The 13,401-nt window shown below is 40.3% G+C and overlaps 1 protein-coding gene across 1 annotated transcript; it reads left to right on the top strand.

Annotated features, from left to right (window-relative positions):
* The first annotated feature begins 3,611 nt into the window (after positions 1-3,611).
* LOC135167226 (fork head domain-containing protein crocodile) lies at positions 3,612-7,197 on the top strand. The gene is made up of 2 exons (XM_064130200.1): positions 3,612-5,251; positions 5,361-7,197. Exons 1-2 carry the CDS (start codon positions 4,014-4,016, stop codon positions 5,485-5,487), a joined length of 1,365 nt encoding a protein of 454 aa, XP_063986270.1. The 5' UTR covers positions 3,612-4,013; the 3' UTR covers positions 5,488-7,197.
* Positions 7,198-13,401: the final 6,204 nt, after the last annotated feature.

Here is a 13,401-nt window from a genome sequence, read left to right as displayed (position 1 = left end):
ATATTTTGGAGCTATATTTGGAATAACTTAACCAAAAATATGGACATTCCAAACGTCTCACAATATCAGGATAAATTATTTATTATTATCAATTAATTAATAATAGTGCTCATGTCATATTTGTTTATCTCACTTGGAAGATTCTCCTCTCCCCTCCAGCTTCATTCCCCCCGACAAATTTTATCAACAAAATGACGATAATAATATTAATATTTGATGAACAATGGGAAGCGACTGATTACCGCGGTAACTGGAAATATTTTGGAATTATTGTTGGCAAACAAAAGGGGACTTGGATTATATTTTCGGTGGAATCGATAAAGCCAGTGTGAATTCATGCGAAAATGACAATTCACCAGCGGAATTATAAGGGTTGGGTAATGGGTGAATGGTTGGGTGAGAGATACAATATGCGAGCGGAGTGAAATACGCAACCCTATCTGGCCGCACCAACCGCGGAGTATCACTGCTCTGCATCCAGATAATCCCCTTGGTTCCATTGATATGCTGATCGTGGGTACTTGTCGCGTGAAATTGCCTGCCGGCATTGCCACATTGTGCCCGTTTGATTCATCCTGGGCGCGTTCATGTGCCCGTTTCTCTATCGAATTCTCTCCATACAAATAACCATCGAAATACAGAGGTGCCAGCGAGGCTCTGGGACTCAATCCTATCGGCGGAGGACAGATTACGAGGGTTTCAATTTTTCTATTCCACGGAAATAAAATTTTTCCCTTCCCCAAGGGACTGAAAGGATCTAGTAAATTGTTTTAAAAAACGGAACTTTCTATTTCTGATCAACAATAAAATTGAAACAAATTAATTTGAATTATTTCCCGCCATTTGATTTGAAATAAAACCACAAAAAGGAATTTTCAATACAATATAAATCTCTTGGCCTTTTTAGGTTTAAGTTTTGTTGGAAAAATTAGATTTGGGAGATTAATTTTTGTGATAGAACTGACCTTTGTCCCTCACTTGTCTCCCTGGAGCCCTAATTTTTATCCAAAATTTATTTTCCCAACTGGAGGTGCGATATCTAAAGACTTCAATTCCCGAAAAAAAATTAACCCTTAAAGAATGCGGAGGCGTTCGTATATTTTCTTTAAACTGAAATTCAATTCCAAGTAGACTCCTCCCTGCCCATCATCCTCTGTCACTCGAGACAGGTGTCTTCCCTGAAGGATGTGACATATCCTGTCCCGACCAAGAGAAGGACTTGAGCAATAACCGAGAAATTCCCAGGGTACGATAAAGCGCGGTAACCTCAAAAAAATTATTAATCAGCGACTGGGATTTTCGATAAATGGCATCTGGGCCTCTCGCGTGAGTTTTTCGCGCACCGAAGGCCTGGCTCATGTCTTCCAGATCGACATAATTCCACTGGAGTTTATACATGACGGCATACACTTAGAATTCTCGGTCTTGGTTTCAGCCGAATGTTTCTGTGCGTGACCTAGACGATTTCGGGTGTATGACGCCGTGGCGTATCCCCGAGATAACAAACAAACTTGCTCTGGTCGTTCTCGTATCCCACTCATCTCGTTCGCTTTTGGGATTGATACAAAATTGTTATAAACGTTTGTTGACGGATGCACCAGAGCATAAACGATTTCGAATGATGGACATTTTTATTTATTCAGAATTGAGTAAAACAGATCTATGAAATGAAAATACAAATCTGCAGTTCTCCGCTTGAAACAAAAATACATTTAATCAACGATAATGTCCTTTCATTCTACATAATAATTACAATAGCGGAGGAAAAAAATTCAGAGCTTCCCATTCCCCCTCCACCCGCCATCTCAGATGTTTCCGAATACCCAAAACATAAATGTCACGACGGGAAAAAAAATAATCAGCAGCCGATCTGCCGGTTTATTGTTTCTAGGGAGATAAGGAATGAAAAAATAAGGGTTTTTATAATGCACAATGTGTTGGATAGGTCATGGGCACCAACAGTTTGTTTTTCCAAGGTTTTGAGATTTTCTAAACAATCCGAGGAAGTCCTTGCCCATAGTACTATTTAATATCCAAATGTCAAGACAAGAAGACAAATAATACGTGAAAGATGGGAATGTGCAGTTCCAGCTGGAGAAATTAATTTTCATTGCCGAGTGGTACAAGAACTGAAAAAATGCCGAGGGAAAAATGAGATGAGAGTTTAAAGTGGACGCAGAAGACAATTAAACTTTGGGTAAAACTTCAAAAGGGTTTCTATCAACCCAACGATGGCCTAAGGCTCCTGACAGGGTTGGAGATAGCGCGAGTGTTTAATTTAAATGAAAATTAGGAGGACCCCAACTCGTCTACTGCCACTATCACTCCACTTTGATGAATAATTTTTTATGCATAACGCGTTCATATGGAATTTATCTCTCATTAATGTTCCATCGATGGCGACGGTGAGAGAATCCTCCAAAGAATTTTTTAATCCCCGTGAAATGAAGTTCTTGAAATATTCATTTGTTAATTTTATCCAAATACCCAATCGTCCAAACGACTCGCTGCAAAAAACAGTTAAATTGCGAATGCTTATTTGTCACCAACTAATTCAATTCCCTCAAATCCAACAATGAAATGAATTCCATATTGTTGCACCACTTAATTCAATAATTTTCTATTCATCCCTAAAATATCAATCACAATACCCCCGAGTTCCTCCTGAAGAACTGATGAATGAATCCACCGATCATTCCTCACCATTCATTAGCCCTCCAGAACTCCCAACATAAACGTTTCTCTTGGCATGAGATCTCAGCCAACAGTGTCGCCGGTTGAAAGCCCAAATTCCAACCGATAAACGCTATATACAACGGGGATTTCTTCGGCGATACCATCGCCGAGTGAAAAAAAAAAAATTCAAGAGATGAAACATTCAACGCTGAAGTACATCAAGATGATGGTACGGGATATAGTGAGAGAGAAGAGGTGTCCCTCGAGTGTTTTCGCAAGCCTGGAGTCGAACCCTTGGAAAAACACAGGCCAAATTGAATCCCTCGAGTATAAGAACAGTCTGCTCTGGCTTGTCTGCGCACCACTCACCACCAACAACTGTCCTCCCTTCATAAACGTCAAAATAGCAAAAATGATTCTTTAAATTTTCCCCAACTGAATACAATAAAAAAAAAATCCAAAAACTCGATTGTCATCGACGAAGGCCATCATCAGAACCTTCTGAAGGCTCTGAATCCTGAATTGACGATGAGCCTATGTGATTCAATGATCGAGATGACAGAGTGCAAAAAATCCAAAATGTCTAGAATCTCCAAAGCTCCAATCCCACATCACCAAAAATCTCTCCTCCGCATTTCCCCAGACTCTCCAGATAGGCGTGATCACATAATCCCCAGTGTGCTGTCCCATTCGTTCCTCCAGCCAAGTAGGCGTTACCCAGTTGTTGAGTATCCACCACTGAAGCCAGACTCTCCTACTCCAAACCGGGCGGAGCTTGTCCCAAAATTTTTCAAAAATATTCCCCTAGCCATGATCATCCAACCCCTCCAACTGAATAATTTCCCCTCTCCCCAGAAGGGAGAGAGGAGAAGCGTGAAAACCAGTGGAGGTTTTCGAGTAGGAGGGTTGGAGGGATACAGCGCATCCCAGTGTGAGCATCATCCAAAAGTAAAGGAGGAGGCTCACGACACTCTGCCACGAGCGTGACGAGCCCCCAGTGTGTTTTTACTCGGGACTGAGTAAACGAGAAGCTTGTTGTGTATCATAATATCGTAACCTTCGGGGATGCAGAAAACCTGAGCGATTTAAAAAATAATCTATTCACCCATTATCAAGGGCCTTATCACATCAACGCTTGATAAATTTCACCGAAATCACCCTCAATCTAGTGATAAATAATCAGTGAATTTGATGAATTTGTGACAGTGCAGACATGGATAACATCATCGTGAAAATGAGTCAATGAAATCAACTTGGTGAAGTGAATTTGATAAGCGTGATTGACGTGAGAAAAGTATCAAGAAAGAATCATCATCATCAGGCCATTAATTACCAAAATGCACACATTATTCGGTGAGCAGAATGCGTACTACCGTCATGCGACGGGAGTACCAGTGGGTATGACTACCCCATCGTATCCAGGAGTTGGTGGAGCCCCAGGTTACTACGAGCAATATCGTTACGGTGGTTATGCCACAGCAGCTGGCTATCCAGTTCCTGGTATAGGTCAACACAACATGCATCATCCAGGTAAAGACATGGTGAAGCCACCCTACTCCTACATAGCACTGATTGCAATGGCCATTCAAAATGCCCCGGACAAGAAGATAACTCTAAACGGCATTTACCAATTCATAATGGAGAGGTTTCCCTACTACCGGGAGAACAAGCAAGGATGGCAGAATTCAATCAGACATAATTTGAGTTTGAACGAGTGTTTCGTTAAAGTACCGAGGGACGACAAGAAACCCGGTAAAGGTAGTTACTGGTCCCTCGACCCAGACAGTTACAACATGTTTGATAATGGTTCCTACCTACGGCGGAGAAGACGATTTAAGAAGAAGGACGCCCTCAAAGAAAAGGAAGAAGCCCTCAAACGTCAAGGAATTGTCACGGAAAAAAGAGAGGATGCAAAACCGTCGGCAACACTACAGACGGATTCGGCGAAGAAGCTCGGTGTTCATGAGTGTAAACAGCCGAAAAGAGAGCCCTTGAATGACCAGAACCATTGTATGGCAAATTCAGTTGGCAAATATGCCATTCAGGAAGGCAAGACAGCTACAACGACTCCCAGTGTAATACAGACAAACTTGGGACATCAAGCGACGGCACATCAGGTACAGCATCAACCCCATCAAGTACATCAGGATGTATCGATGACGGATGTTAATTTGGGATTGGATCCAGCTGCATTTAGTGTTGATGCACTTATGACAAATAGAGATCATCATCCTCATGGTATTCAGCATCATACGAGTCACTCTCATGGCTCTGTCATGGCCGCTACAACTGCTGTTACGACAACAAGCAGCACGACGGCGGCTGTTGCCGCAATGATGGCATCCAGTGGTTACGGTCATGTCACACCCTCCAGGGGGAATTCAACACCCCCTGGTAGCATGTATTCACCTTATTGTCCGAGTTCTGCAACCGGCTACATAATGGATCACGCTGATTACAATGCAGCGAGCAGGAATCACAGTGGTGCACATTCACAGTGGTACCAGGAGGCTGCCAGTCCTGATAATGCGGGGATTTATCAGGACACCCAATCACCGAGTTGTCAATTATACAGGTAACAATGGATTCATCCCAAGTACTTCAAATAAACCGACATCCAGATTTTCTTTTGCCCCGAGAAATGCACAAACCGCTGTTGTCCTCATATTTCTTCTCTCTTTCAGATCAAGTCCGCCAACTCCCCTGTCCTCCGGTGCCGCCCCATCACCACCCCTCTATCACAGATACTACCAGGACTGCAACGCAATCAGCACCAGTGGCAATCTACCGATAACGCTTCACAAATACTGAGATTACCGTTCCTCAAGGTCTCATCGAGACCTTGAAGAGTCACCTAGCAATCATCATCATCACAATCATTCAACTCATCATCATCACGATTACGACCCTGGCATGGTCTACATCAAGCAAGAGTGGACATCGCCGGACGAGCTCACGAAAGAGTGGAACTGAAATTGATATGTCAAAAATCCACCGATGAAATGTCAAGTTAATTAAGTTCAACCGAGTCGATACATTTTCCAAATGCCAAGGATTTCAAACAACTGGGGGAAAATAACAAATTAATCGTTTGACGCACACCTGACCTGGGCCAAATATATCGCCATAATTTTCATGTATCAGTATTGTTGTTGAGGGAATTGTCATTTCCCATTTGAAAAAATTTTTTTTCGTTATTTTACATTTTGTTGAATAATTCTATCCTTCTCGTTCTGAACACCCACAACTGTGTAAACTGAGACCGATGGGCAAATAATCGACGCGACGGGAATAATTCTTATTCATTTCATTCTTCTCTTTTTCCTGTGTTTACCAATTGTCTGTAATAAATATGGTAGGGAGGGGGAGGGAGGGTCTCACAATACGAGGACGAATCAAAGTCATTTCCTCGGTTTTTAATTACAATTAACCTTTTGAGATTACGGGGAGAGAAATGTTCGATAAACTCATGATGATTTTAGGTATGATCTGGTAAAGTTTCGTTAAATATCCGAATAAATTACCAATTTTTATCGAACATTTCTTTCGTACAGAATCGGCAGATCAATGAGCATTTATAGAACTGTATAAAAGAACTTATAAGTAACGTCATTCCTTTCTCTCTTCGACCGTGAATTAGGAGAACAATGGAGCGTTTTCGTAAAAAGAGCTGAGATATATTTATTGATAGTAAATAAAAGAATAAAAAATTTTAAATAAAATAATGTGAATAAAATAGATAAATCGTAAATGTAGAAAAATGAGGATAAAGATTATGTTGTAGTTAGTTAACGGAAAATAAAACCACACAAACCGTGCGAATACGTTCGTTTAGAGACACTCATTGCGTGTATTATATTATTTACGTGGATAAAAGAATTATATAGAGTATAGAATTGTATAGTTAAAAATAGATATTATAGAATATATATATATACATATATATATATTGAAGTGCATATGAAAATGTCTCGCACGTTGTGAGACTGATTGATTTATTATTATTAAAATTATGATAATTATGGACATGTGGGTGGAGTTCGCGGAGAGCGACTTTCCAAAATAAATATTATTAAAAAATACCCAGTCAGTGATTTTTTTCAATATTATTTTGATAATTTCCTCTTTCATAGCGATTAATCTTTTAAGTGGAATTTACGAGGAAAACAGTTCGAGGCACTTGGACGTACTCGTGGAGTTTAGGCCGAGGAGAATTTAATAATAAATGCAGTAAGATGAAACAGATGTGGGTTGGATTGAACTTTGCTTGCATCTACAAAGTACCTTTCACTTGATTTAACCACAAACTGCCAGTGGCTAGATTTCACTCCAAGAGCTTGAGGCAGCGGTTAAATCTATCAGGGGCTTTGAGATGTATCGAACGAAAAATTGAGTAATCTTACTTTTTTTTTTATTTAAATATAAACGAGGGGAGGAATGGAGGATTTTGGGTGGTCGAAAACTAGCCCCCAGGGTGGGATTTTTAGCATCTGCCGGGGAAACACGTGCTCCGGATAAAACCAGAGGGGGGCCCTTTGCTATTCAGGACCCAATCCGTTGGTTTGAGGACCGATAGAGTATGCAGCTCAGAGTGCACAAGTACCTTTGAAGATTTTGGGAAAGTTCTTTGGGGAGTGCACTTTGGGAATTTTTCGGGAGCTCAAGATTTCCCCCATCGATTGCACCATTTATTACCCTCGCATTGGGAAATAATTAGCGAATTTGATCTTGGGAATTTGAGGTACAGTGAGAGTGTGTGAACATGGGTGAGAGTCAATCCTTGTGCCAACATTCATGGCAAACACTTTATTGAGCCTCCTTAGTAAACAGAGAAATCCTATGTCAATTAAAGTTTAGCTCCCCTCGTATTCTTTGAAATGGACCCGAAATTTTTCACATTCCCGACGGCATCCGACCGGATTAGCCGATACCCTGGGTCAGAAAAAATAAAAACTTCTCTCTCAAGTGCAGTTGGAATAGATAAACCAATGAATTAATATCTGACGTTAAGTTTCTCATCCAGCTATTAATTTCAAAATAAAAAAAATATTTTTCAGTGAGAGATCGACGATGTGGTCTTATTAAAACAAACATCTAATTTTTTTCCCGCCATATTATCACCCAGAGTGTCCTCTCTACTGTCACCCCCTGCCCTCACAACACAAGCGGAAGTTTCTCCGTGGGAATCCTTCGAGTTTCTCTTTTATAACGCAAAAAAAAATTGAGAAATGAGTAAAATAAAAAATTCAGTGAAGCACAACAAAATAAATCTTAGCAAAAATATAGAAGGAAACGTGGGGAGAGATGTATACACTGGTTAACCAGGGAATTCCGTCTCCCGCGAGCGATTTCAACGTCGTCTCTCTAACGTACAACGCGAAAGACGAACAGATGGAGAATTTCCCAGGCTATCCCTCACGGGGAGACGCGAAATTGTGCTGAATTTTGCTATCTGGTGCTTCTAACTCCACCTCCCAACATCTCCCAGACTTCCACACATTTCACAAAAGAAATTCATAATTGAGTTGTAAAAAATGTCTTGAAGAGGTAAAATCACACGTAGACAAAAATAAACATGAACGAGTAATCACGCGAATATTTTTCTTTTGAATGTCCAATAGTTTTCCGCAATTAATTGCACCCGATCGTCGCTGAGCAGGAGAAACATCTCCAGACGAGGAAAATTGAACTCAATATTGATAACATAGAGTGCAAATAAAAAAATTTTCTTGCACTTACTTGAGTGCTTGATTATTACATTTTTTCCCATCAATTTTTATTGAAATTTCCACTCGGTACAATTAATCGCACGAAATTGCTGCGGAATCCGTTCGCGAGCGTTTCGAATAGAGTCGTCAACGTGTAAACCCACCGGATACGAGTTTACATAGTTAACACATATACACAAAAACATAGCAACATCCCGAGCTGTTTGCATATACTCCTTTTGGCCACATTCACTATTAAAACTACTCCCCCGTGCGCCCCTCACTGCAGGGCTGCGCTCCAGGGGCGATTAAATACGATGGCCCGGTTGTGTATGCGCTATAACGAATGTGTTTTCACAGAGCAATTTAGCATTTAATGTCATAATGACGATCGGAATGCTCGTCGTCGCTAAATTCCCTGGATTAACCGCAAATCCTTGACATCGTCTTTTCCCTCAGGGGAAATAAATCCTATTGAAAATTTATTTTCATCTGAAGAAAAACGTTCATAAAATCATTATCGAATCTCAACCTCTTCAAACAGCTTCTTCCTACGCTCTCCCAGCTTCTTCATATTTTTTTAATTAGAAAAATGAAGCGTGAAAAGCGATTTTTCAAGGCAACTTCAACAGACCCGAAAGAAAAAAAGGAAAAAAAATTTTGTTTAAGCTTTTATCATGTTCCAGTAGTCTCCCATGTAGTCAGCGATCCGCTAAAAATTCTTTCTCTCCACCTATTATCCATCTCATTCCATGCCTCGATTAATACGTATATCCTCGCCTACAACGAGTGCAACAATTGCCAGGACAATAGCACCAGTGTGACAGGGGCGAATCACTCGCGGACGACTTGGCATTTCAAACCAAAAATTTACCCTCTGCGGTGGGGCCCGATGATCTTTATCCCAGTAACCGGCGAAAAGGTACATATACTAGTCTCACTCAATAACTGTTGGCCCACCCCACGCTATTTATGCGCGTGGCATCGCTCCACTCACTCGTGAAAACGTTCAAGTGCACAATGGGGGATGTTTGCCCATAGGAAATCCCTTGAAATGGATATACCAGTGCATTCTGAGGTCCTCCATTCACCCATAAAGATCTAATTATCCACCCCCATTCATACAAATAAAAGCGAGTGCAATGCTTGAAGGAACGATCGAAAAAAAAAATGACTTGATTTTTTTTTAATTGAAAATAAAAAATGTTAAACATAAATTGTATTTTTTCTTCTCGATTCAAGGGTTGTCGGGAAAATTGTGATTTATTTTTCCTCCATTTTCCCTTTTGCCTGCTGGTGAAAATTAAATATGGAAATGAATTATAAATTAATTCTCAGAAGTAGCTTCATTCATTGAAGCATTCTAAACAGTTATATCCCGGGGATGTAAACACGTTGACGTGCACCACACGCACTCCCCACTCTGTATTATACACGCACCGTAAGGGGGGTTGAACACCCTAAAATTAGCCCCGGAGGGAACGAGGTAGGCGTTCACTCGACTCACCCACACATCGCGGTGAGCGTGAAAAAATGCTTACATTATCATTCGTAATTTTATAAACAACTAACCGGGTTCACACTATAACCAGTGTACCGTCGGTCTGTGTATGGGAGGCTTTTTACACGAGTTTTTGTTGAAAACCATGAAGGGAACCGTTGCGGGTGGCCGAGATGGCTATTGCGAGAGCTTCCGTATAACTTGAGATAAAAAAAAACGTCACGTAAACAACGTTACATTGAAAACGTCAAAAATTCATAATTATCATCATCAAATTGAATTTAACAGAGAGGAAATCTCTATAAAAAAATTATCTGAATAAAATTTTTAATAATACAACATCTCAACCGATAATATTAACCACTAGGGGTTGATAACATTTTTAGTTCAACCTGAGCCCTACTATTTTCAGTTAAAATTTTTTTGTTATGTAAGATATCGTTTTAGAGGTAGGTCACGGTCGTCCAGTAGTGATTTAATATTTTTCCTGTTATGAGTGTAAGCTTTTGTCGGTTTGTTCTGAAAACAGAGCAGTTGAGACGCACCCAGTAGCGTGTGCCAGTAAAGAAAACGTTTAAGAATCCCCAAAAAAGGGACAATGAAATATCAAACATTGTGAAACACCCCCTTCAACCCACCTCTCCCCCTACTCCCTGAAATCATGACACTCTATTTACAATTCGAATGGACAGAATTTACCGGGAATAACTTTGCGACAATTGGCATTCTCGACGAGTGACTAAAATTATTATTTTTCATAAAAAGACTATGTGGCGCCGAGTTTAAATCCATTCGCCTGTCTCTGTGATGGATACCGCTAACGAGCCGAGACGATGATTGACGAAATATTCTCAGTCTGTCGTGCTGCACAAGAATATGTAGCTTCTAAATTCTGGGTCCGTACGGAAAGAAATTTTGGATAAAAATTAGCTCTTTAGAGTGCGAAACGTAGGACGTAATGACAATCAACCACTTTATGTCTAATTTTTGTGATAAAACTAACCTTCGTCCCTCGTTATCCTCCCCCCCTCCCCTGGAAGTTTAATTTTGACATAAATTTTTTTTTTTGTGCAAAAGAAATCGTCTTCGGGAGATAACTAATTTCCGTATGGTGTTTTTTTCTTTCATTTTTTAGGGTCAATCACATGTTTAACTAGTTTATGAGTGAAGGAATAAGGAAACTAAATCCCACAGCATCGGACTCGGTTCGATAGAGCCATTATAGGAGTTGGTGTAGCCGTAACACCACAGGAGGCATGCGCGAACAATGAGTTTGTGTTGGAGGCTCCAAGGCTGATTTACCGTGAAATTCTACAACCTCAGGTCATTTAACTATGTATCAACAAGAATGAAGTATAACAATAGAATTTGCCAGAAATTCTTATGGAGCTCTGAAGTGAACAAGTGCAAAATCCTGTTGCGAATGACGAGGAAAAAAAAATCAAATGTTGAAGAGCGAACAGTTGCAATTTTTCTTTCCGTAATTTTGGAAAAATTTTCTGGATAAGCGAATGGGTTATCGGCGCATCGAGAAATGTTCTGTGAAAATGAGCCCAATTTTATCACTGAAAAATGGAATTATTCGAAGCCGCAGTCCAGGTGTTGAACTCTAATATCACCGGGTACACGACCCTATCTGTCTTAACCATTGAATATGCCGTAGGTTGTTGATGCTGGCAGTGTCCGATGTTGATTCAATTCACGGGTTTGACCGTCGCCTTGGCGCAAGAGAGGATTATTCAACTGCCAGACAAGTTCACGCCATTTGTATAATCGAACATTGTTACCAATCCACAGACTGCCCGACTAAGAGATAGGTCAGTGATGTTTTGCCATTGTGTTCTATTACTAGAATATCCACAAGGACTGTCTCGAGTGTTGAGGAAGAGCGTTGAGTGACTGGTGAACGAGTGATTGCACTTCTTGGCCAGAATTATCAGTTCAATTTTTAGTTGTAAAAATTTTTATTTAGGGACCCATCAGTAATTTTGAGTCACCTGTTGTTGGTGAAGTTGAGTCACTAGTGTGTCTGATCACCATTGATCTTTATCACTGAAAATTTCTGATATATTCTCCTAAATTCGCGAGGGGTGGGAAAAAAAATTCTGCAATTTTGAATGATCTGATGTGAATGCGTCGCGTGACTTCGAATTTTTAGTGAATATTTCTGTCCAAAATTTGATCAAAATTAGAATTGAAAAAATTATTATGACTGACCCCGGAGATGTCAATTTTTTATTTTTTAAATATATTACCCGTATCACAATTGAAGCTGATTTCACACTTGAGGCCTTCATCCACTCCATCATTTTCATTTCAACAAAGAATGACAATGGTACCTCTCACGTGTTGTAGCCTCGTTTGACACGTCCTGACTAGATCTCTCGGGTCTCTGGCAATTATTTCATTCATACCTGGGCTTCTGGGTTGAAAAAAATTCCCCTGTCATCGTTGAATCATCAAATTCTTCACCCACACACACATCTCTCATTCAAACCTTAATCCGATAAATTTATCATAGAACTTTTTTAATAGAATTAACGAAAATGACAGGATACATTGCAAATGGTGTCACAGAAATTCCGGAGATATTCAATAACCTGACATTTTAATTTCTCTCAACTAATGAATAATTGATGATTATTTCACAAATACTCTTTTAAATCTACGCACTACGAAAAAAATTTTTACGACTCATTTAGTAATGCCTGTGAGAGCTCAAAGATAGTTGGTAATGGGGCTTGAGAGCGCAAAGAGCGACCGCCGCAGTTGAAATAAAAAGGCGTAAAAGGGTTGAAAATAAAAAAAAATGTACGAAAATGGAGAAAAGGATAAAAACAGTTGTGACAGCCGGTGCGCGTGTGTCTTCACCAGGGCGTTCAACCATTTTATCACAGCGCAGAGGCGAGAAACCGGTGAGACAAATTGACCGGCCATCACCGTATTTATTTTCCCCCATAATTGACAACATTGTTATGAAATAAATAAAATGTAAATGTCAGAAGGGCGTGGTATACATCCGGAGGTTCCCCTGTACTTCCACAATTTGCTTGAAATTTCCTGAGCGACAGTAGGAAACATTAATATCAATGGTACCCACCCCCAATCGTCCCCTTCGAGATTTGGAGACTCCAAGCCCTGGATTTTTTTTTTTTTTTCGATACTTCTGTGTGGAACCTGTCGACGAGTGGGACTAACGGCATACGCCCACGTTATGAAAATATGCGCCTGAGAAATTCCTCCCGACGACGTGTCAACGTATTGACCGATCGACGGGCCGTTTTTTTTTTCTTCAGAAGTGAAAAGTCACGCGCGCGAGAAGAACGACTTCCTGATTGATCGGTAGTGTTCGTGACCACTCGAATGAAGATTTTTGAAATCGTCTCGGAGCTTGAGATCGATCTGAAAAAATCGTGATTGAGAATTTTGAATCGCGCGGTGGAGGAATCAAAAAGACCGCAAAGTAAACATTAGGAGAGATTCCAGACGTCGATTTCAAGACCTAGTGCATTTTTT

The sequence above is a fragment of the Diachasmimorpha longicaudata genome, chromosome 11 (genome assembly GCF_034640455.1).
Source record: "Diachasmimorpha longicaudata isolate KC_UGA_2023 chromosome 11, iyDiaLong2, whole genome shotgun sequence".
Classification (NCBI taxonomy): Eukaryota; Metazoa; Arthropoda; class Insecta; order Hymenoptera; family Braconidae; genus Diachasmimorpha; species Diachasmimorpha longicaudata.
This window is presented reverse-complemented; position numbering and strand designations above follow the sequence as displayed.

Bases quoted from the DNA above. Each gene is read 5' to 3' on its own strand.
- LOC135167226 (XM_064130200.1), top strand. From the start codon at position 4,014: ATGCACACATTATTCGGTGAGCAGAATGCGTACTACCGTCATGCGACG. The intron at 5,252-5,360 runs GTAACAATGGAT...TCTCTCTTTCAG, and splicing joins CCGAGTTGTCAATTATACAG to ATCAAGTCCGCCAACTCCCC.